This window comes from Pleurodeles waltl, chromosome 4_1, assembly GCF_031143425.1.
Source record: "Pleurodeles waltl isolate 20211129_DDA chromosome 4_1, aPleWal1.hap1.20221129, whole genome shotgun sequence".
NCBI classification, from domain to species: Eukaryota; Metazoa; Chordata; class Amphibia; order Caudata; family Salamandridae; genus Pleurodeles; species Pleurodeles waltl.
This window is the reverse complement of record NC_090442.1, coordinates 541,284,256-541,309,353: the sequence shown is the minus strand read 5'-3', so window position 1 is coordinate 541,309,353 and position 25,098 is coordinate 541,284,256. Positions and strand designations below refer to the sequence as shown.

The window sequence follows — 25,098 nt, the reverse complement described above, 5'->3', positions numbered from 1 at the left end:
TTTACTTAGCTGCAATACTGGGGAATGGGTTAAGGAGGGGGGGTGTCAGTGAGGACTGTGGGCTATGTGTCTATTGCCTTATATCCTAAATGTGCTTACTTTTGGTGCTTGTTACGTGCCCCCTTTTGGTGCCCTCTGACTCCCTCCCTGTCCTCCCCTCACCCTGCTTCCCTCCCTTCCCCAGCTTGTCTCCCTTTAAGGTGCCCCTCTGTTTGTCCACAAGGACCGTACCTTCCAGAGCCACGACCCTCCGGGGCTGGCTCTGTGGAGGTCCTCTCGTTGGTCTCCGGTCCCGCTGTCGTCTGGTCTGGTCCCCTTGGGCTCCGGTACCACTCTGTTCTTCCTGGCGTCGTCTCCGCAAGTTCCCGGCCAGTGGGACTGTCCTCCGTCCACGGGGTTGCCTTCCGGATTGTGTGGCTGTCCTTTCCGACCGCAGCCGCCGCCGCCTTTCTCCTCTCGTTGCTCTCTCCTTCCGTCGTTGCCGTCGCCGCCGTCTTCGTCCTCGCTCGCCGCTCCTCCCCTCTCCTGGGGAATCCCTGGCCTTTGGCCTCCCGCTGGCCAATCCGCTGTGCCCTCGTCATTGGAGGTTGTCGAGGCAACCTCCGAATGCCGGCCTCGGCGTGAAAGCGTTCCCATGGCAACATGGGAACGCGGAAACAACTCTTGTCCTGCTGGTGCCTCGGTTACGATCGGGCCGACCCGGTCACACACCCTTCCCCAAGAACTGTCCTGCTCTAGGACAGTGGCAGACGGGGGAAACCGAGACAGATCATCCGCGGGGGCTTGGCGAGATCCGGGCACGTGGCGCACCTGAAAAGAGAAGGGTTGGAGTTCAAGGAACCAGCGGAGTATCCTGGAGTGCGAGTCCTTATGTGCAGCTAACCATGTAAGGGGAGCGTGATCCGTGAATAATATAAAAGGTCGGCCCAGGAGGTAGTATTGTAGACAGTCTATGGCCCATTTGATAGCCAAACATTCTCTCTCAATAATTGGGTAATTACGCTCCCGAGGAAATAACTTCCTGCTGATGTAGACTACGGGGTGGTCAAGCCCTTCTGCATCAGGTTGCGTTAGAACCCCTCCAAGCCCAACATCCGAGGCATCGGTGTAAAGGTGGAAGGGTTTTGTAAAATCCGGGCAGCGTAGGATGGGGTTGGAGGTTAAGGAGTCCCTTAGTCGTTCAAAACTCGCATTTTGCGTCTCCGAAAAAGGCAAAAGCCGATTGGGATGGTGTTTAGCGAGGAGGTCCGTAAGGGGGGCTGCTATGGTGGAATAATGCGGAATGAAACGTCGATAATAGCCCACTAATCCTAAAAATGAACGTAAATCCTTTTTAGTGTGCGGAAGAGGGGCATGCAAGATAGCCTCCACTTTTGGATTTTGAGGTTGTAGGGTACCCTGATTAATCCGATAACCCAGGTAGGAGATGTCTGTCTTACCTATGATACACTTCTTGGGATTGGCTGTTAAGCCGGCTGATTTGAGGGCGTGGAATATCTTCTGTATGTGTACCAAATGTTCTTCCCATGATTCGCTAAAAACGACTACATCGTCTAGGTATGCGGCAGAGAATGTAGGAAAGGGTTTTAAAATCCTATCCATCAACCTCTGAAAGGTTGCGGGTGCTCCATGAAGCCCAAAAGGTAGTACGGTGAACTGATACAACCCTGACTGGGTGGAAAAGGCTGTTTTTTCCTTATCCTGAGCGGCTAGGGGAATCTGCCAATATCCTTTTGTTAAGTCGATAGTGGACATGTATTTTGCTCTTCCTAGTTTTTCGAGAACGTCGTCTACTCTCGGGATGGGATAAGTGTCGAAGAGGGAGCTTGCGTTAAGTTTGCGGAAATCGATACAAAACCTGACACTACCGTCAGGTTTTGGTACTAGGACTACCGGTGAACACCAGGGACTATTGGAGGGTTCGATGACTCCTAAGGATAACATCTTTTTGATTTCCTCCTCAATTATTTGTTTTCTAGCTTCTGGAATGCGATATGGACGCTCTCTAGTGATTGTACCGGGATTTGTTCGTATGTTGTGGTGGATTAGGGAAGTTTTTCCTGGCTTCTCTGAAACCAGCGGTTGCCACTGTTTCAATATTGTACGTGCTTGTTGTTTTTGCCCCTCAGATAAAGTCTCGTTCACTGAGGGTAAAATAACCTCCGTAGATGGGGTGGTAGGGTAGAACTCGATATCTAGTGTCTTGTTGGGACACATGAAGTGACCCATTTCTATGGTTTGGTTAGGCTGTTCGGGTGTTTCCCATTTTTTTAGCAGGTTTACATGGTATATTTGTGTTTTTTTCGGATGGGAGGATATTTCAATAAGGTAGGTGACGGGGGAAACTGCTTTGATAACGCGATATGGCCCTTGCCATTTGGCAAGGAGTTTGTGTTCGGAGGAGGGCCTCATTATTAGGACCTGGTCCTCGGGGTGGAAAACCCGTAGTTTGCTTCCTTTGTCATATTGGAGTTTCTAAGTTCGTTGGGCCTCTTCCATGTTTGCATGTACGTCGGCCCATAAGTTGTGTAGGTGTTTTCTCAATTTTTTTGCATATTCTAATAACGGAGTCTCCCCTTCCTCCGCCTCAGCCTCCCAGGCTTCTACCGCCATGTCTAGTAGGGAGCGAGGTTGGCGTCCAAACACCAACTCAAATGGGCTATGCCCCGTGGATGCTTGTTCGTGTGTTCGTAGGGCGTACAGAACTAGTGGCAGCTTTTGATCCCAATCTTTCCCTGTCTCATTGATAATCTTTCTAAGTAGCGTTTTAATGGTTCGGTTATATCGTTCTACGAGACCGTCTGTTTGAGGATGGTAAACGGATGTTCTGATCTGAGCTACCCCCAACGTTTTGCACACTTGTTTCATTAGGGTGGACATAAAAGGGGTACCCTGGTCTGTAAGAATTTCATGGGGAAACCCAAGTCGAGCAAAGACATTAATCATTGCTTGGGCGACTGCCTTGGTCGTCATACTCGTCAGGGGAATAGCCTCTGGGTATCGTGTGGCGTAGTCCACAATGACCAGGATGTAGGTGTGTCCTTTTGATGAAGGAATTAGGGGCCCGACCAAGTCCATCCCTATTCTTTTAAAGGGAATATCTATAATGGGAAGGGGTAAAAGAGGTGCCTTCCTAGGCCTACCAGGTTCGGTTAACTGACATCGGGGACATTGGGCGCAATACCTTAGTATGTGGGCGTATACCCCAGGCCAGTAAAATTTTCTGAGCAAATATTCTTCGGTTTTCTCTCTCCCCAAGTGTCCTCCCCCTGGGTGATTATGTGCTAGTGCAAGAACATGATCCCGATAATCGGTAGGTACTAGAAGTTGGTGTTTACGTACACCCAGCCGTGTGGTAGTTACTCAATATAATAAGTTTTTTTGTACTACAAAGTAGGGACCCACCTCCTCAGTCTCTTCTGGTACGGCTGACCTCCAAGCGTGGGTAAGGGAGGGGTCCTCTCTTTGTTGTTGGCTAAAACTACTAGGAGCTTCTTGAAGTTCTGCCACTATTTCTCCGCAAGTTTTTTCACCTGTAGTCTTCCGATATTCCTCCCTCTCATGTCGTTTTTCTTTTCGTGACAATTTTCTACGATCAGCTGGACACTCAATACAACTCACTGCAAAAGGAGCCTCTCTCCACCAATCTTTGACTACCTTGTTATCTCTGACGTGATCCAACAACTCTTGGAAGTGGATATAGTCTGTCCCAATGATACACTCCTCGATTAATTGGGGCATTATTCCTACGGGTAGGAAATCCTGATAGGGTCCCCACACGATTGGAAGCATCTTTATAGGATACTGGGCCTTGTCTCCGTGTATACAACATATAGTTACCCATTGTTTCTCTTCTGGGTCGTCACGCATCAAATCTTTTCTAATTACTGATTGGCTACAGCCAGAATCAACCAGGGCATACACCCCTTTCCCGTTAACGGTTATCATTAGTTTAAATTTGAGAGCACCCTTTCCTGTACATAGTACCCTCCGTCTTGTTATTCCTAACTCCATTGGTTCCCCGGTATCCTGTTTTTGCGGACACATACGTGCGATGTGTCCCCATTCGCCACAATTATAACATTGGGGTCCCATTGTAGGTGGGCCTTCCGGAAATCTTCGTGGTACTAGGTGGTCGGGTGGACTTTTTAGCAAGGTCTTTGGGTTCGGAAGAATCGGTTTAAGGATGGTTCGTGTTGGAGGGTTCCTAACATCGGTAGACCGATGAAAAGCACAAGCGAGATCAATGGCTGTCTCAGTGTCCACTTTTGGGTGTTGCCTGATCCAGTGTTTTGTAGATGGTGGCAGATCGTCTAGATATTGTTCTAGTATGATGGTCTTGAGAACGTCCTCCCGACTATTTCCTACATGGCCTAACCACTTCAATGCCAAATCCTTTACTCGAAAATAAAAGGTTCTGGGATCTTCATTGACTCCCCATTTGATTTTACGAAATTTAACTCGGTAATATTCTGTATCGTGGCCCACCCTTTCTAGTATACTAGTTTTTATGTCTTGATAAGGGGTGTCACCACCCGGGTTGGCGGCTTGATATGCTGATTGTAGGATACCTGTGAGCAAGGGAGCAACGTACTGTCCCCACTTATCTTCCGGCCACAGGGCGGAGGAAGCCACTCTTTCAAAATTGGTAAAAAAAGACTCTGGATCCTCTCCCTCCTGATATTTCTGTAGTACCAAACTAGGTACGTTCGGATGTACCTTACTAGCGGCAATAGTCTCAGTTAGTTTTTTCATCGCGCTTTCATGGACTAGCTGGTTATTAGCCAGTATGGTCGCCTGACTCTTCAGAGCAGACTGTAGGGCCTCCCGGTCTTCTTTAGCTTCTCGCTGTTGGGCCTCCCATACCAGCTGTAAGTGTCTTTGCCCTTCCGCTAGCTGCTTGACCATGGTCTCTAAAGACGGACTTTCACTCATTGTGTATACTGTTTGGACTGCCAAGAAGAGGGGTTAACGATCCCACTTCTGACACCACTGTAGCAGTCCACACAATACAGACACTCAGTAGAGGCAGCTTGGGTTATTAAGGTAAGTATTTATTTGTTATTTCAAGTAAATGATGTATAGGATTCTGTAAAGTTGTTTAGAGTCTATTTCTTCTTTGGGTGGTGAGCTTCGTCTTCCTAACGTGCTTCTCTTCCTCTTTTCCTTTTAGGTGGCGATTTGGATCTTCCTCATGTGATCCCGGGTAGCATACAGGGGAAAAGGATAAATACCGATGGTGAGTGGAATGAAGGCCTTTACATACGTCCTTTACTTAGCTGCAATACTGGGGAATGGGTTAAGGAGGGGGGGTGTCAGTGAGGACTGTGGGCTATGTGTCTATTGCCTTATATCCTAAATGTGCTTACTTTTGGTGCTTGTTACGTGCCTCCTTTTGGTGCCCTCTGACTCCCTCCCTGTCCTCCCCTCACCCTGCTTCCCTCCCTTCCCCAGCTTGTCTCCCTTTAAGGTGCCCCTCTGTTTGTCCACAAGGACCGTACCTTCCAGAGCCACGACCCTCCGGGGCCGTGGCTGGCTCTGTGGAGGTCCTCTCGTTGGTCTCCGGTCCCGCTGTCGTCTGGTCTGGTCCCCTTGGGCTCCGGTACCACTCTGTTCTTCCTGGCGTCGTCTCCGCAAGTTCCCGGCCAGTGGGACTGTCCTCCGTCCACGGGGTTGCCTTCCGGATTGTGTGGCTGTCCTTTCCGACCGCCGCCGCCGCCGCCTTTCTCCTCTCGTTGCTCTCTCCTTCCGTCGTTGCCGTCGCCGCCGTCTTCGTCCTCGCTCGCCGCTCCTCCCCTCTCCTGGGGAATCCCTGGCCTTTGGCCTCCCGCTGGCCAATCCTCTGTGCCCTCGTCATTGGAGGTTGTCGAGGCAACCTCCGAATGCCGGCCTCGCCGTGAAAGCGTTCCCATGCCAACATGGGAACGCGGAAACAACTCTTGTCCTGCTGGTGCCTCGGTTACGATCGGGCCGACCCGGTCACACCCACGCTACCCCCTCATGCATTAGACAATACCACTTAGATATATGTTAGGTCATTTTCAAAGCAATCCTATGAGCGAGGCAGCAATCACAGTAGTGAGGAACCTAAGAGGCTGTTTGTCACTACCAGGACAGGCCACACAACCAGGTACATGTCCTGGCTTTTACTCACACAGCACCCTGCCCACAGGACAAGCTAGGGCCTACCTTAGTGGTGACATATGTAGTAAAAGGGGAGTTTCATGCCTGGCAAGTCAACTTAGATTGCAGGTCCCTGTGGCAGTAAACTGCGCAGATCGGTCCAGTGGTAGCAGGCCTGAGACAGGGTTGAAAGGCTACTTCTGTGGGTGGCGCAAGCTGCGCTGCAGGTCCATTAGTAGCATTTAATTTACAGGCCCTGTGTATAGGCATACCACTGTACAAGGGCCAATTAGGTGTAAGCCAATCATACCAAATTTAGAAGAGAGAGCACATGCACTTTAGCGCTGATCACCAGTGATAAAGTGCTCAGAGTCCTAGAGCCAACAAAAATAGGTCAGAAAAAATAGGAGGAGGAAGGCAACAGGTCTGGAGATGACCCTGTGAAAAAGGGCCAGGTCCAACAGACAGAAAGCCTATTTCTGTGTTCACAAAAGGACAATAATGATCAGGTTCAGTATAAGATGGCATCCAAGGCACAAGGGTTCTTAGGCCGACCACTGTCACTATATATTTTTAAACTCTCCTCGCTATTTAGGTTGAAGCCTACCAGACAGCACAGCTGTCTGGTTTGCTAAAGACATCTTGGGGCATTTGGAAGGTTCCCTGAGAAAGCACTCTGCCAATTTCTTATCACTGGCTTTGTGATGTGTAACTCACATTTGCTTGCTTTTGTATTTGCTGTCTTTATTTGTTTTAGGCTGTCCAGTTTGAGTTTGTCCTTCCAACGTAGCAAAGCCTATTTAGTGTCTTCTTCCACAAGTGCTCGCTTTCTGTAAACAGGCTTTTAAATCTTGTTCTTATCCTGTCACATTTGTTGTGCATTCAAAGACAGAGGTCAAACATCAGGCTCTGTCTTCCGAGGAACCTTGGTGCTTACTTTTCTTTATTTGACTTCAAAGTGAGAGCATGTATGTGACAATCTTGCTGAGAAAGGAAAGTCTTTTTTGTAGCACACAACAAAATGTAAATGACTACAAATGAACTGTGCAGGTAGTTCAGAATCTATCAGAAGGAGAAAAGCACAAATGAAGCACATTTTGGGGTAATTCTGAAATGTGGTGGAAACAAATATTTTAATATGTTCAAAACAACTCAATACACTAGGTGATGACATATCCACAGGTTATCATTTGTGTGCTGTATACATTTATCAGTAAAACTGTATGTCTGTGCAAATGTAATGGTAATTTCGATTGAAAATGTGTTGTCTGTAATGGCAGTGCACTACCACACCATGCATACTCCTCTTTATGCCATGACAATCTTCTCGGTACTACTCCATGCCACTGCACTCTACTATGCAGAACTCAAAGCCACTCCACTCTGCACCACTCCATTCTACGTATCTCTACCATACACCACTCTACTCTGAAACAATGCACTTTACACTGAACCACTGCACTCTTCACCACTGCACTCTACAGCACTCCATTCTAGACCACTCCACTCTGCAACACTGCAATCTATGCCGCTACACTCTACTCAGTAACCACTCTACTCTACATGCCTACACTATACCCTGCACCACGCCACTTCACTCTACTCTGAAACAATCTACTCTACACCACTGCACTCTATGCCACTCCACTCTATGCCACTCCACTCTACACCACTGCAATCTATGCTGTGCCACTCCACTCTAAGCCACTCTGCTCTACCCCACTGCACTCTACTGTAAATCACTGCAATCTAGAAAACTTTACTCAAAACCAATGCACTCTGCACCACTACACTCTACGACACTACATTCTACTCTGCACCATAGTACTCTAAGCCACTCTACTCTATGCCAATGCACTCTACAACATTCTACTTCACTCTATACCACTCTATTTTACGACACTCCACTCTACAACATGCTACTCTATTGCACATCACTCGACAACACACCATTTCGCTCTATGACATGCCACTTCAATCCACTCAACGCCACTCCACTCCACTCTACACCAAAACAAACAACCACTTAAAGCTTAGACAACTGCAATTCACAAAATACACATCTAATTCTTGTTGTAGCTGCAAACTAAACATAAGTGTTCCCCACTCAACATGGAGTAAGTCCAACACCACACATGGTCAGCCACTGGTATTGCAACACACTCCATTGAAAACAGTGAAGGCAAGCTACAACACTAATATTACGTGGGCAATATTGTAAAATATATTAACTATATAACTAGAAATAATATCTATTCTTAAGTTTAAAAAGGTAACTATAATTAAAGATACATTTGACTACTTTAAATATAATAATAAACTTACATTTAAATAATTACATTTTTAACTTAAAAATCTGAACATTAGCTTAAATCACAACATAGCGTATAACCATACTTGATACAAATTAGATAGAAAATAAAATTAAAAGTGAAGGTTTGTGCTTTTATTTGTAAAATATTTATCACATTTCTTTTAATTAATATGTTTACATAAATGTGCACATCAATTCAAAATTAGTTTTCGGAGATGGAGCACTGCATATTTTCCTTTAAGTAGTCCCAGATTAAGTATATTTGTTTCAAATTATTTTACATTAAATGAACTTTATTCAATTTCCCTATTTTTTCCTATAGGGGGACCCTTGCACCCATGGCCAAGGCATCCCAAATTGGTGGAAAGTTACTAATAGCAGCTTGACAATATTAAATTCAGTTATAGGAGACTCTGTATGTTTGACAATCTGTTCAATCCTATCCCGTACATATATCTCAACAGATTCCGTCAGTGAGAGGATTTCTGCAGCAATTTCGGTCACCTATGGGGCATTATTGACTTCCCGACTACTCTCCATGTTTGTAGGAGCACATGAGTATGTCAGCCTGCCTCTACTAACAGCAAAGTTATAACAGCAGTACTCATTAAACCACACTGAAAACCCTTAGAAATGCTATCAACCCGTCTGCTATCAATGCTTAATTCAGCCTGTAAAACACACAAAAAATTGCTAGTAAACAGAATTACACTATTTGTGTCTAGCCTACTCCACTTGAATCAATCAGGTTTTAATTGTACAGGAATAAATAAGGCTCACAAACCTGGACACTATGGTTCTTGCTCAGCTATGGGAAGCCATCACAATGGATAGACACATTGATGTGGCCAGAACCTAAAATTACTAAAATGGGTGATTTATTTGACAGTGACATTTTACATACGTTCCAGGTGCTAAGACAGATATACTCCATTCCACAATGGCAATTTCTGTACTTTGGATCACTGCAGAGAAGAAAATCTGAGGCCACGATACTGGTATTCAGCAGACGGATGCAGTACTCAACTTACTGTTAGAGCTGGGTAGAGGGAAGAAAGCAGTGTCCCAACTATATCATACATTACTGAATGTGACTAAAACTTCACTGGAAACATTCAGGAAAATGTGGGAGAAAGAATTGTCAGAAATGGACTGGCAAAGACTCATGCATTGTGTGATCAGAAGAGAGCTGAAGAGTGCCATATCTACTACTATATAGCGTTCATTAGCTCTCTCCCTGCACTGGCACACTTTTAGCTGCCTAGTGCCAACACAGGTTCCCTTGTGGCATAGGGCAACCGTGCCTCTGTTATGGACTGAATTGTTTTTGTGCAGCAAGCAATACCTTCTGGCATAAAAAACAACCCAAAGAGGCATGTTCCTCTTTCTATGCGAAGAGGTTGTATCATGCATGATAAGAGGAAATAACGAGAAAAAAAAGATTTTCTCCTTGTTAAGGCTCTCTGTGGTAGGTGTACCAATTTCACACAATTCCAGCTTAGCAAATCTGGAACTGAGCGAAATAAATGGATGGATGCACTGGAACACCCATGCTCCACCCTGGAAAGTTATACAACTAAGAAATGTAACACAACACAGTGCAACCTACTGCATTGCGTTACATTTCTTTACACAGTCACGTAACGCCACACACATCAGGCTTGTGTAGCTTTGTAAATCCTGAGTATGTTTTTGCGTTGCTCTGTGTTGCCTCCCTTGAGGCACGGGGGACACAAAGGCTAAGTAAGTCTGACCCAATGTGCTCGAGTCGACTTATTGCTATGTCTCTCCTTTCCCTAATTAAACAGTGAACATTGTCATGTGTAAAGCTCCAGCACAGTCATGAACGCTCCGAACTCTCCTGTATAATGCACAAGAAAATCAAAGAGTTTTGCATCCATGATATACATATGTGTATTGATTATCCTCGGATATAAATGTGTGCTTAATTTTTTTAATATGTTTTTAAGGGCATAGCAGCGTTGTAATCCCTTTGAAATTCGCACAATGCCTAATTATATTATACCATACTGTATTTTTTTAATTCGTAATGTTGAGAAAACTATACATGAAAAACAAAAGATGATCCGTGTTTCCCTTGGAAGCCAATGTAAAAGGTTTGAAGCAGAAACAGTGCCATTCCTCGCGATTTCCTGCTAGTCGTGCTGCAGATTGTTGTACATGCTGCAGATATACCGGAAGACCACCTGGGGTACAGTATAGCTTCTATCTTGTTTCTGTTGCCTCGAGCAAAAATATGAGGACTTAACTACTGATTAAAATTAAACTTAGCATCCCAGATTACTAACATTCGAGCAAATGCTGTTGGCGTTGGACGGCCTAAAATCAAAAAATGTTGGGGGTCCAGTTTTTTTTCCAGAAGCTTGTCAACAGACCTAAGCAGAAGTACTCTTGTTTCAACTCCATTGAGCTCTAGGCGACTGTCATCCATCCATATGGCTGCCTCTTGCAATCACTTTTTTAAGGGCATTAAAATGTCTTTGTAGTTCACTGACAATAAGTGGATTAGGGCGAATTGTGTTTAACGCAGCTAATTTACAAGGGGATTTGGCAGATAAATCTGCTTGTTATCTGCACACGAATTAAATTGAAGACATTTTATCTCTGTTGGTTTTCAAAAGAGATCTAATAAAACTGTTCAACAAAAGCTGTGCCAAACGGGGATCCTTGATGGACACTGCACTCCACTTGGTAGACTCATAGGAACCTATTTTAACCCACTGGGGCCAATACACAAAATAGTAGTAAATCTACACTCTTAGATTTACATGTATGACCACGTGCAGATGTACTACTTTTAGAATTCATAAAAATGTATAGGAATCCTATCGACAGTTGCGCCAGATACATCTGTTCATTTCCATTTCTAAAAAGTCATGTGATTTTCCTTTCCGGATCCCATTCCCACTGTGACGAGTTCTATGTAGTGGAGAACTTTGCAGAGAGGGAATTTGGTTACCTAAGCAAATCCAATTTTTTATTTTGTTTTTCTCTGCAGGAAAATATTTGATGTCATGGAAAAACATCTTCCCCTACTCCCTCTGCAAATCTGCAGTGTTTCGTTCTCCTTCCACGCTGGAAAGGGATTTTATGCCACCATTGTACTGGGTAAACCTCCTACACTTTGCAGCCTCAAAGAGGAATTACAGGCACTTGTTCACGCTCACAAATGTTTTAATGGGCGTTCTTAATTTCCAAGGCTAACCATACCTTGGAAGAATCAAGGAAAGTCCCACTCCCTGATCACTATGCGTTTCCCCGGTAGGCATTAAATATGATAAATTTGGTCATAAACTTACGTTTACAGCCGAATTTACCTTGTGACTAGGCCCGATTACGGGCAAATTCAAAGACATTAATCAAGCCACTTTATTAATACTTCTCATTCTGTGACTCAAGAGTCCAAAGTCACCCATGTCAAATGCTACTGACAGTCTTTTTTTTCATCTTTTTTATCAATAAAGTTAGCTGAGATTTCTATCACGTAGCTGATATGAACCCCTACTGCAAAGCTCGGTTTGCCATCTTTGTGACAAAAATGGCCACTGCAGAGACCATCTGACTTGTTCCAGTGCTGGAAATATTCCATGTTTCCAGCGCGCAGGAGGCACCTTTTTGAGTAGCAGTTGCATTTCTGATATTTCCATATCTCTGTATATAAATGACTTCTACCTATAATATTTCTGAAAATCATCCCATCATCCCTTATGCCACAGTAAGAGCTCCATTCTGACTATCAGCTAATGCTGGGAAAGTTTACCAATGAAAAGCAGCACTGAATTTCTCTGCCACTTCTTTTGATGAATTAGGGCGTGGCATCATACATGAGGGACTAATAAATGATGTTGGAGGCAGTGGTTATTGCTTATTCAATTCTGTCACTTAGTTGTTTAAAAAATTTTTTTTTTAGCTTTTTTGACTAGATGGTATTGTGTTAGGACACTGCTTTCACACGATGTTACTGTCTCATTCAAATACGCATGCTGTTGCATGGAACTCTAAACAAGCATGTTGAGAACAACGGTCTCTTTTGTGGGCTGGTCGTGGTGTACAAATCGTTGCAGTGGGAGTAGAAATGTTTACAAAGAACATATTGTTTTTCAACTTGCAGTAAATCATTGTTTTATTTTCTTTTATGCTTTGAAGGCTTTTCCAATGGTCTTTCAAGCCAGCGGATCTGCGGGGACCCAGGCAAATAATACCCCACAACTTTGAGCTCCAGCCAATCAATTCACCCGAGGTCAGACGTTTGTGTTTACCAATGGGTAGCTGAATTATACACCTCAGGTACCAAATCAACAGCTTCCTTGCTATTGCATTGGTTGGGGAAGGTGTTCTATGACAATCTGAGGCCAGCACATCACTGTATAAACTCACAAAGCGCTGCAAATTCTGAGTCACCGGAATTTGGTTCCTTTTGAGGTTTTATTCTTTTCCTTTGGTTTAGTTGACCTCTTCCTTAAGCCTTCCTTCCTTTTGGCAATGACAGGATAGTCAATCACAAGTCGACATTGTTTATGAAGAGTAAGAGTTTGTTCAAGTCATTTTTCGTTTTGATGCTTGAGTCTGCCTTTCCCTACCAATACTGATATCATTTTTAGGACCTAGTCTACTATTTTTGCATGCTTTTCTCTTCTAATTGAAAATGTTTTCGTTTGGTTAAGCTGCACTATGTGTACATTTGTTCATTAATGATGAATGATTCTACTACAACCGACCTCTATCTTCCTATCCCTGAAGAAAGAGACTTGTGAGCTTATTCAAGTTCACCAAAAGAGTAACCTGCTTAACTTTCTTCGTCTGAATAACTTGTAGCCATATTTATATAAACCCAGAACTGACACAAACCTTTGCTAGAGAAGCCTTAAACGGCTAAAAGTTCTGAGTAAAAAAAAAGCACTACAAGGTCAGCCAATGTAGAGAGAGTTTCATCCTCTGGTGTGGTCCCTGAAACTTTGAGGAACTTTTTAAAAGAAAAAGGGGTCCAAAACTGTGAAAGTGTTGACGTCTCCTTAATGTTTTTTCACATTCGTACACTGGAGTCTATCCAAGAAGCTCATCCCTGCATCCTAAAAGTTCAGCTTTATCAAACCCCTCTAAACCACCAGAGAGCAGCATGTATGTTCCTGTATGTTGGAAATGGCCTTTCTGCAGGGTCACCCCCAAATATTTTGCCTTCCTCCTTCTCTTTTTCTGACCTCATTTTTGCTGGCTTTAGGACTCTGTGCACTTTACCACTGCTAATCAGTGCTAAAGTGCATATGTTCTCTCCCTAAAACATAGTGACATTGGCTCATACTCAATTGGCATATTTAATTTACTTGTAAGTCCCTAGCAAAGTACACTACATGTGCCCAGGGCCTGTAAATTAAATATTACTAGTGGGCCTGCAGCACTGGTTGTGCCACCCACTTAAGTAGACCGTAACCATGTCTCAGGCCTGCCACTGCAAGGCCTGTGTGTGCAATTTCTCTGCCACTTTGACTTGGCATTTAAAAGTACTTGCCAAGCCTTAAACACCTCTTTTTCTACATATAAGTCACCTCTAAGGTAGGCCCTAGGTAGCCCATAGGGCAGGGTGCTAGGTAGGTAAAAGGCAGGACATGAACATGTGTGTTCTCTATGTCCTCGTGGCGTAAATTCATTTTACACTGCTGTGAGGCCTGCTCCTTTCATAGGATAGCATTAGGGCTACCCTCACATACTGTTTGAGTGGTAGATTCTGATTTGAAAGGAGTAGCCAGGTCATATTTAGTATGGACAGAATGGTAATAGTAAATCCTGCTTATTGGTGAAGTTGGATTTAATATTACTACTCTAGGAATGCCACTTTTTGAAAGTGAACATTTCTCTACACTTAAATCCTTCTGTGCCTTCCAATCCATATCTGGCTGGGTTACTTGACTGCTCCCTTGTGCATTTCACACCAACAACCCCAAACACAGGATGCTCAGTCACACCCGCACACATCTGCATACTGAATGGGTCTTCCTGGGCTGGGAAGGTGGAGGGCCTGACACCTACATGTCAAAGGACAGTGGTCTTCCCTCACACAATGGACTGCCAAACCCCCTACTGGGACCTTGGAAGACAGGATGTAACTGAAAGGGGACCTTGTGCAGTTCTAAATCACTTTTTGAAGTCTCCCCCACTTCAAAGGCACATTTGGGTATTTCAACAGGGCCTCTGACCCTACCAACTCAGACACTTCTGAAGAAATGTCCGATTAGACCTCTTTACTCCCTGAAAAAGATTTACTCCGGCCACAGCTGAAGAAACACACTTTCCAGGAGCTGAAGGGAAATGATTCACATTCAGGAGTGTAAGGGAAGAGCTTTCTTTACATTTAAAAATGTTTCCTTGTAGTGAAAAAATGTACATTTGCACTGGAGACTCCGTTACCCTGTGCAGAATTCTACACTATGTAGAAGTTTGCTGGGGAGGACTGAGACCTGTCAGATGGCATTCCAGTAGTACCCATAGAAACAAGCTTCGGGCACAGCTTTCCAGAGTACTACTGTGAATGTTGGAGAATTGCACATTAGCAATTGTATGTAAGCATACTTCTACAGCTGCAGATATACACATTTATTTGCTAATAGGACAATACGAGACCAATAATCTGCTTCTTTGTGATTCGCTTAAAGGCTTCTCTAATTACATTTATCATTAAAAAAAGGAAAATGTCTGGAACATTTGTGTCATATGATAAATGTCAACCTACTGTTTGATTCTGCTGGCAACCTACAGTTCCACTACACTGCTGCTTAGTCATACATAGTACATAGTGTGACATACTAGTTGCATAGAAAGCTTCTGAGTTGGGAGCTTTTCTTTATGTACTTCCATTAAGCAAATAAAACCTGTAGACAGTCTATCGGGGCACAGGCGAGGCAAGTGTATAATCAATAAAAAACTGAAAAGAGGACACATTTCCTAATTTTACTTTGAAGTATTTTCCAAGAAGTAAGAAGCTAGCAACTATGTATACAGAGCTCAGTTCAATCATAACAAATGTGGTTTACTCTGGTTTATTGATTCTTCTGGGGCTGGGCGCTTTGTAGAACACTGGCATGTTTTCCTTTTTTATTTTTTCCTGTATTTGTTTTGGAAGAAGACGTGTATTTTTCCTGCACGCGATCGATTGTTAGCATTAAACACACCCAACTGATTTTCTGTTTTTAATCGCTAGGGCCTGAATAATAACTGTGTTCATGTACAAAGGTGACATTTTGTGTGACTGCCCATTATAAAGCATACATTTATCTCAGAATGTATCTGTGCTAATATGTGCACTGCAGAAAACAGAGAAAGCTAATTACTGCTCAATGTTTCCGATCAGGGTTGTCTGTGACTCGTGCACTAACCTGGAGAACTTCTGAGTTAAATGTATGTGCAGGAAATGTTCCTTTTCTACAGGGTCACCTTGGATTCTTTGCCTCTTGCTGGGTCCTATATTTTTTCCTGCTATAAAACTCTGTGTACTTTAGTCAGGCGAACCTGTGTACTTTACCAAGCGAACCAGAGGCAAAACTGGTAAAATTGGCATAACACTAACTGCATATATATCTTTGTGGTACAAAGAGTACACGGGATGTATAAGTTAAATGTCACTAGTAGACTGGAGCAGCCATTTTGCCAGCCACCACAATGACAGTGTAAACATGACTGTAGGTCTACCATTTGTAGACTGGGTGTTGCAGTTTTAAAAAACACATTTCATCAGTCAAAATAAACCCCTTTTCACAGGTCAAAACCTTCCTGTTAAATATTGTAAGCCAACCATGTGTAGGTATTTTTGCCCATGAGGCAGTGGCAAATGTCAAATTGGCACCTGGGCATGGCCCTCCCTTTGCCCCCCTCCAGCCAGGCAGGCTCCAATCACAGTAGTTCTATTTTAGACATTATAGTATTAGACATTACAACAAGTCTGCTGGGGTTTTACGTATAATACTTACGGAGCACTTCAAGGGGTGAGAATAGAGTACCAAAACAATTCTTGTGTATCCACTGTCTGGATGCTTGAAAACCCTGCTTTGTACAGCCAGACATTTGCCTCTGGGTTTATTGAGGGTACAGTGACTGCTTCAAAAGCTATTTTGTTTTAGATGTGGGACAACACTAGAATTACCACAAAACACTCTCCCCACATGCCCCAAGATCTAAGATCTCAAACTCAGTGTGGCCAAAGACTTTAACCATCTTGTGACGGGTACAAATGTTGCAATTTACAGACACCCAATTCAGAACAATCTAGCACCTGATGGATAACAGAAGAGAACTAGACCTGCCACCTGCAACCTTAGAGGATCCCTGGAATGACTGGACTTGGTCTCTCTTGTACCCAGACAAAGAAGAGGACTCCAAGGATCATATGGCTGACCTTCAGTTAAAGATACAGGAACATAACAAGCTACAAAATGCCAATTTCTTACAGTATATATTTTATAAAGTGACCTGCCTGAATGCACACCTATGTGGTACGACTTCTAGTGCTTTTCAATTTAACTGCAAAATTGTACAAGTCGAGTTGTACTAGAAGAATGAAACGCAAAGGTGGAAGCCAAGTATCAGCAGCACAAAGTTATTCTCTGTATACAGTTGAAAAATTAAGTCATAAGTACAGTGTCTCAGAAGAAACAATAAAATAAAAGAAAGAGAAGGCCTAATGACTTCAGACAATGCATAGCTGCCATGTGAACAGTAATATATTTGTATCTATTACTCTAAATGAATCTGTCACACTTGCTGCCATCAGCAAAAGTGAATATGTAGATGAAGCCTCATTAATATGATGTCTTTGTAGATTTTTTCAAATGCATTTATTAGAATCAACAATTCAATTTTCAGGTGCTTAATGTTAATAACACTGCACAGCTTTTCAAGGAAATGTTCCTGTGAGCAATAACATATCTCAAGAGTTCTCTTACAAATCACCACAAATAGGGTTCCAGTTCTGTTACAAGGGGCCTTTGACTCAGAATGTATATGACTGTTTATGTAATAGATTAGGAAGGGGGGGTTTCACGACCATCTTTTAAAAACCTATGAATTTATTCATGATAGGTTTCCACTATTTAAATATCCTAATATGGTTTGTGTATACAGTACTCATGGAACATTATACAAGTTGAAGATTTTAGTGGCTCAATGTTGGTTAAGAAAAGTGTCGGGGCACAGAGCCTGCCCAAATCTGCAGGGAGAATGAGCCAGTCTTCATATGGGTTCAGTGGCGGGTGATTCTCCCCTGCAAGAAAACCCTTACACAATGAATTTTAAAATATATTATTAATATATTTCCTAAGAAACCAAAAAGCCCCCTAAGTTGCTCTTGAATTGTTCCAACTAAGCCTGCCCCTCTCTAAATATGTAGCAATTTAATCTACCCGTAAATAATTTTCAGAAAATTATGGCAACATGCTGCATTTTACAGGACAATTTCTGAAAAAATGTTTGAAAACAATAGGTGACGCAGGTAGTTCCAGAAAATGCAACTTCATGCGGCCTATTATGTACCATAGCATATCTAGATTTTTTTTAATTTCATTTCAATTTCTCACATTGCCCCTTCTAAGTATATTTTCATTCATATAGTATAACTGAGAACCATTAGAAATGAAGAAGTAAAAAATGCTCAAATCCTTCAATAATAGAGAGTATATAAAAGATCGAAATAGACAAGCACCAAACAACTACCCTAATTTTACAGATTATGGATTTAGATAGTTGTGTTGATTGCCACTCAATTACCTGTTTTTAACATATATATATATATATATATATATATACATATATATATATATATATATATATGTATATATATATATATATAAATTCAGTCCTTTTGTCCACAAACACCAGCTAGTAAGTTTCAGAATATAAACCTTTTGCTCACAAATATGCACTTTCAATACATGAAAACACTGATATCCTGCAGAATGGGCACCATTATGTCATGAATTGCCCACGAATGCAAAGAAATAATATCAATATGTCGGGCCAGTATTTCAACCATAGTGAGTATCATCAAACCATGGGTGGCTCAAAAACGCAATAATTCTCACCCATATGCTAGAACCAGTATTTTGCTTGTGTTATTTTATCATGCTATCAAGAATGATGGCTCATCACCTTCAGAATAAATTTATCGAGAGCATGGGTACCCACAAATATTTTCCCAGGGGCCTCACTGTTAGGTCTTTGATGTGACTGAGGGTCGCATTGCTGCCATCATGGTGGCGGTCGGAGGGCTGGGGGTAGGGTGGGGAGGGGTAGTGGTAATGTGTGTGTAGGGGAAGTGAAGCATATACATCTAGGGTCTGAATTGCCCAATGTGAAACCAGAAACATGGGTTTAAATCCCGGCTTCTCTACTTAACCATATTGTGTGATCCTAGGCAAATGTTTTATTTCACTTTACCTCCTTTTTCTTCATCATCACATATAAGAACCTTAAAATATCTCCTCAGGGTGTATGCTGTATAAAACCTTCTGTGTCTGATTCAATAAACTATAATCTTGTTCATGTTTTATAGAAACCCAGCCCTCCCAAAGAGTTCACATAACAACTGACTTGCCTTTTAGTTCACATTGTTGTCAGGGTGTGTAGGATGGAAGGGGATGAAAGTTTCTAAATTAAGTTTTGAAAACTATCACTTTAAAAAATACTTCTCAATGCACTGATAATTTTGTGTACTAAGGTGAAATGGTTCTGCAGGTTAATGAAATGCACTGTTTGAATTTCACATAGATCATACTTTTATATGTTTGCTGCAAGATGTCTTTAATAATGAAGGTGTTTCTAAAGTTAAGGGTTCCAGAACACCCTAGTTAAACCTTTTCTTTAACTTCAATTAGACTCCAAATAAATACTTGGCCCATTTATTTAACAATTACTAGGGCCAGTGCTTAGTCGAATAAACAGCAGCACAGTGTTGCTTTTGACCTGGGCTGCATGTAAATGTCAGGGGGGCCGCATGCGGCCCCTGGGCCGTACTTTGAGTATCACTGATCTAGAGTAAGACAGAAGTTTTTCTATTTTCAACTTGTTAAAATAACCCCACCTCTGTCCTGGCTCTCTGCGTGAGCTAATCAGGGGACTAGACTTATGCCCCCATTTGGAGTTGTGTGGACATGGCACTCTGTTGCAAATACAACAGAGTTCCCTGTCTGCCAGATCCTTGGTCTGCCTGCATCATTTGCAGAATGGTCAACCTTAAGATTTCCGTTGACAGAGCCCCTTCTAGCTCCAGCAATGAAAAAGCCCCCAGATGGCCCCTGGGAGTAGGAGCCATAAGAGGAAGGATTTTACAATCCCGGCCCTATTTAGGATGGATACCATAATGTATTTATGTGTCTATTAACATGAGCAAAAACCTGGCAGTGAAAGACAGAAAACTTCGAGGGTGTGGTTTTTGATTTTCTAAAACAAACTACCACTTTGGAAATTTGTTTTGGAAAAACAAAAATTGCTTGAAAAGTATAGTGAACAGCCATCAAAACCTATGGCGATTGTAGAACAAACTCTTTGTGCATTGAAAGGAACTGCTGTGATGGCAGTTCCTTTCAAGGTACAGAGATGACTAATGGCCAGCGGTCATCTCTATATCTCAATCTTCCACATGGTCTGAAATCTTGAATGGATAACCAAACCTTCTCACTTGTTACTCCTAGAACCTATATTGCCCACTCCTCTTCCGTCACAGAACAAATTAGCACCTATATTTAGCTACAAGGAAAGTGTTGAAAACATACTTAGTTGAACGCTTTCTATTTCAGATTTTGTAATAGATTCCTGGTAATTCTTCTATGGCTGTGTTACTGGTGACATTATTTTAATTTCCAGGTTATTTTTATTGATCTGATTTTTGTATTGTGTATATGTATACATGGTACAGAGTTCCATCAGCTTTTGGCAAAGTTCACAGTGTATAAAAAAAACAAATTAAATATATAATGGGTGTGCACCATCGCAATATGGATGAGTCAATATGCCCAAGATTACCTAGGGCGAGAGTCAGTGTTTTGACCAAGCTGGGCTTAATGCCACTGAAGGCCCAAAAATGCAAAGACACACGCACACACACATCACAATACATAAGACTTTGGGCCAGATGTATTGTTAATTCCAATAGCGATGACCAAATTGCGATTTTTTGCTTATCACAATTAAGGCTCACAAATGGACCTACCTCATTAATATTCATAAGGTAGGTTGCAATTTGCGACCCATTGCGAATGGCTCCAATCACAGGGATGGTGGCTTGCTGGGCTCAGCAGACCACCATGTCTGTGATTGCTTTTAAATAAAGCAATCTTTTTTTTATGCATAAAAATTAAAAGTTGTCCTTTCAATATTTAAGAGTAGGCAGTGCCTACTCTTAAAAAATGTTTTTGCATGCATTCACAAGGGTGAAGGGGTCCCTTTGGCACCCCTTCCCCTTTGCAAATGGGTTAGCACCAATTTGAAACTGGTGTTAACTGCAATTGTTTTCCGACTGCATTCACGGTCCTAAAAAATCATGCATACCTCTGCGATTCGGTATTAGGAAGGGACGCCCTTGACACGCCCCTTCCTAATACTGAATCAGTAGGTAGTTGCAAATCCATTTTGCGATTCGGTAACAAGTCACTGAATCGCAAATTGGAGTTGATACATACCAAAATGCATTTTTGCGATCGCAAACAGCCGTTGGCCCATTTGCTAGCGCAAAAATGTTTAATACATCTGCCCCTTTATTTTCTTAACTTCCACTGGCCACCTGCACTGGTCTTGCTACAGCTTTTTCTCCAGGCTCCCTCCTTCAGCACAGAAGATGCTTCAACCACTTTGCTCACAGTTCCTTCACATTTTCTATACTCACAAAGGTTGGTGCTAGCAAATAATTACAATAAGTGACTGACAACACAAGAACTGATTTGGCCAATCACCATCAATCATTCTGTAAGACTGAGGATTGACCTAGCCAATGATGAAAAGCCATTAGAGAGCTCTAAGGCCTGTTTACAGATCCATTTCCATAAGTAATGAGATATCCCACACGACCTGTATTTCTTCTTTTTTTGTCTCAAGTACCAGATTCGGAACCAAACCTAGCAACTTACATTGTATTTACATCTTTTTATTTTTTCATATTTCACTAGTACACATATTTATTGTTTTTTTACTTTTGCACGTTATCAAAACATTCTATATATTTCTATAAGACAACAAATTATTACTTATCATTGTGTCCTGAATATTTGTACATTGATTACATACAATTTGATATTGTATTGTATATACATATGTTTACAAAAAAGCCAAAGACATAGCAACCCATATGTATACATCTCATTTCACTCCCATCCCATCAATCCACTCCTTCCCCAACACATCCTCTCTCATTCCACATTCATACAGTTCCTAGTCACATTTCACATACACCACAAAGGACAATGGAAAAATGTCAAAATTTCAACCGCTATTGTGTTCTGGACTAGGATCACTCCTAAAAGCAGTAACGCCGTTTTGGTGGGTATCACAATGCTTCTACATCCACCTCTTCAGGACCCACTACTAATAAATGGTTTTAATCTTCTTGAACAATGAGAGAGTTCTCTAAGGTTTGTATGCTCAAGAAGTCATGAATTATCGTTCTCTCCTTCCCCGCAATCCTGACAGAGGAAGGTGCGAGCAGAATGAGCTCTGCCAACAAAAGAATCCTGTCAATTTTTCTTTCGTCCTCACAGGCTTTTCAAACTTTAAATTCAGCCTCTATACTCCTTACAATTTCTTTGAAGGGGCAATTACCTCACGTGCTTGTGAATGCATACAACTAGGATAGTCTTAGATTTTCTTCCCTCCAATGGTGGCCCTCGCCATAATGCTCTGTCCAGGTAGCAAAGGAACTGGACGGAGCAATACCGCATGGGCGTTTTCATAAGAATGTGTGGACAGAAGAAAAATTTACAGGATTCCTTTGTCCAACAGGTGCATTTGTTTTCCTCTAGATATCTGTAGAACACATGGTTACCTCCTATGGTGTCCTGGTGCAGTAGGTATCAATAAGAGGATCACAGTGGTCACAGCTTAGTCTGAGAAAAGGCAGGTTTTCAGCAGTGCATAAATATATGACTAAAAACTTAGAAGTCAGCCAACTGTTAGTAAAACAAAAGCAGCTCATTCAGAAACACCCCTTAATGGGATGCATGGTTAAAAACTATCTCACCTGGGGAGCCAGAGAAGTATATTTTTACAAAACTGGTTGTTTTGTTCTCATTAAATACAAAAAAAATTATGGACTTGTATGTGCTGCATACATTTTTTACTTAAATGTAAAAAAAAAGGTACGGATTTCCAAAGAATCCACTGCTTTTCTGCAACTGGGTTGATACCATATATATATATATATATATATATATATATATATATATATATATATATATATATATATATATATATATATATTAGTTGCTTTTTATTTACCACATTGGATAGTCATCTTGGGGTAAAGCATTCATTATGTGATAAACAGAAATCAAGTAGGATTGTGTGTACAATATCTATAAATGTTAATATGCGGGTTGATCACAGTCACCAAACCACAACCACCAATACCACGCCACCAATACCAGACCACCACTATTACCACCTATAACTCTGCTACTAATATCACCACAAATATGACAGACTGAGTAACATCACTTTCTGTAAAATCACCAGGGTCGAAAGTCAAGTGATGTCACTTCCTGTGTGGTAACTATGGTTAGAAGGCAAGTGATGCCACTTCCGCTGCCCCTGACATTTTGGTGAATCGACGTCTATGTGCTCGAGGAATGTCATTGAGGCACATGTAGGGCCCAGGCTCAATTGCAAAGGTTGCTCCAAGGTAATAATGAGAAGTAACAAATCAAGAACCACATATCACACAGGCATTGATAGAACTATTTTGTTATTGCACTTTTGCTATGACTATGCCATGACAATGATGTACAGTTTGTCAAAGGGAGCATGCACTCCATACTTACTGCGCAGGATTAGCTTGCCGAAGACAGACTGGTCCCTTTCCAGAGTGTTGCAGTTCCAACGGTGGTGGCGAAACTGATGCTGGCACTCTGCAGTCCACTCCCTGACGCCCAGACCTATCACTTGCATCACGTCAGGGTGGCGCAGGCAAAGTTGCCTCTGGGGGCTCACCAGGCCCGGTATGTTATTGCACATCACCCGGGAGGAGGAGGGTGATGAGCCTACAACTCCCATGTACCTGTGAACATCAGAAGACTGCAATGATACCACAGACCGTGTACAGCAATAGCAAACACTGACAGCATATTGGCAGCGGCATAAATGTTCAGAGTTTGGAAGTCAATAACTCCCCAAATAGTAGTAGCCGTGGTTAACAGGCCACCTATCAAAAGCGCACAAGTCAAGAACACGCGCAAACACTCTTTACAAAATGATATACAATATTTTGTTCTTGAATTCATATCCCTTCTCTGTCGTGGGGCTATTGCTTGTATCTATTTATTTTAGAAAATTTCAGCAACTTTGGAGATATTGGATAAACCTGTATTAGAGCGAGAAGAATATGTATTATATATGTATGTACTGTGTACACTAAAATCTAAGAACTATATTTTATTATGAACATAATATATAAAAGAGGTTTTAAATGAATGAAAAAATGTTTTTTAATGACAAGAAATATCTCGTACACAAATACATAATAAGTGTCTCAACAGTATGGCCGTGGTTAACTTAGCTAGGTTTGCCGCATTTAGCGTTATTACAAAAAACAACAAGTGTAATATTTAAATTACAGTTCCATTTTCCATTAAAAGTTAACGAAGATCATCGGTGTTTCATTTTAAGCACATAAATATGGCACCACAAATTCATATTCTCTTATAAATATGAGATAGTGACCATAAATACGGTGCAAAAGTACAAAAGACTGCCCTCCCTCAATAGCGACTTTCCACATAGACCTTTTGCCTTATTTAATGATCTCACTGCCTCCTTTACCAGTCACCTTACCTCCCGTTGGTCACATTCCAACACTCACTTGTTGCCCAGGTTCACGGGTCATCCTGCCCCATATGCACTGGTTACATATTTGACAATCTGTTGCAATGTAGTATGCATTTTCAACCATTTAATGGACTGGGTGGTGGTCCTGGTTGATAACTACTGCCCTCCGAGTCACTAGCAATCAGGATTGATACAAGAGGATCTAGAATAAAAGTAACATGGACTCTAAACTATAGAAATGTGCCCGTTTCTACATTTCTGACAGGGGTTTTCCGTTACCCTAAAGAAACTGGTGACAGTAATTAAGAACACACCGCATTTCTGTTGTATAGAGAAACATTTATATGATATCCCGAATATATATATATATATATATATATATATATATATATATATATATATATATATATATATATATATAGAGAGAGAGAGAGAGAGAGAGAGAGAGAGAGAGAGAGAGAGAGAGAGAGAGAGAGAGAGAGAGAGAGATTTTGCTCACCACTGCACAATGAGCGCTGCCCCATTTTAATGGTCTATAATGGATTATATCTATGCTGAGAATAAAAATCGAGTTTTGATTGGTATGTGGTAGGAAAGTGCTTCATCTTTAGAGGTCAAGGAGTCCCATG

The 25,098-nt window shown here is 42.0% G+C and overlaps 1 protein-coding gene across 1 annotated transcript in view; it reads right to left on the bottom strand.

Annotated features, from left to right (window-relative positions):
* WNT2 (Wnt family member 2) overlaps positions 1-23,695 on the bottom strand; it is a 182,102-nt gene extending 158,407 nt beyond the window's left edge. The window contains exon 1 of the mRNA XM_069230070.1: positions 23,467-23,695. Within this exon, the coding sequence (XP_069086171.1) occupies positions 23,467-23,659 (193 nt within the window). The 5' untranslated portion in view covers positions 23,660-23,695. The remainder of the gene's footprint in view (positions 1-23,466) is intronic.
* Positions 23,696-25,098: the final 1,403 nt, after the last annotated feature.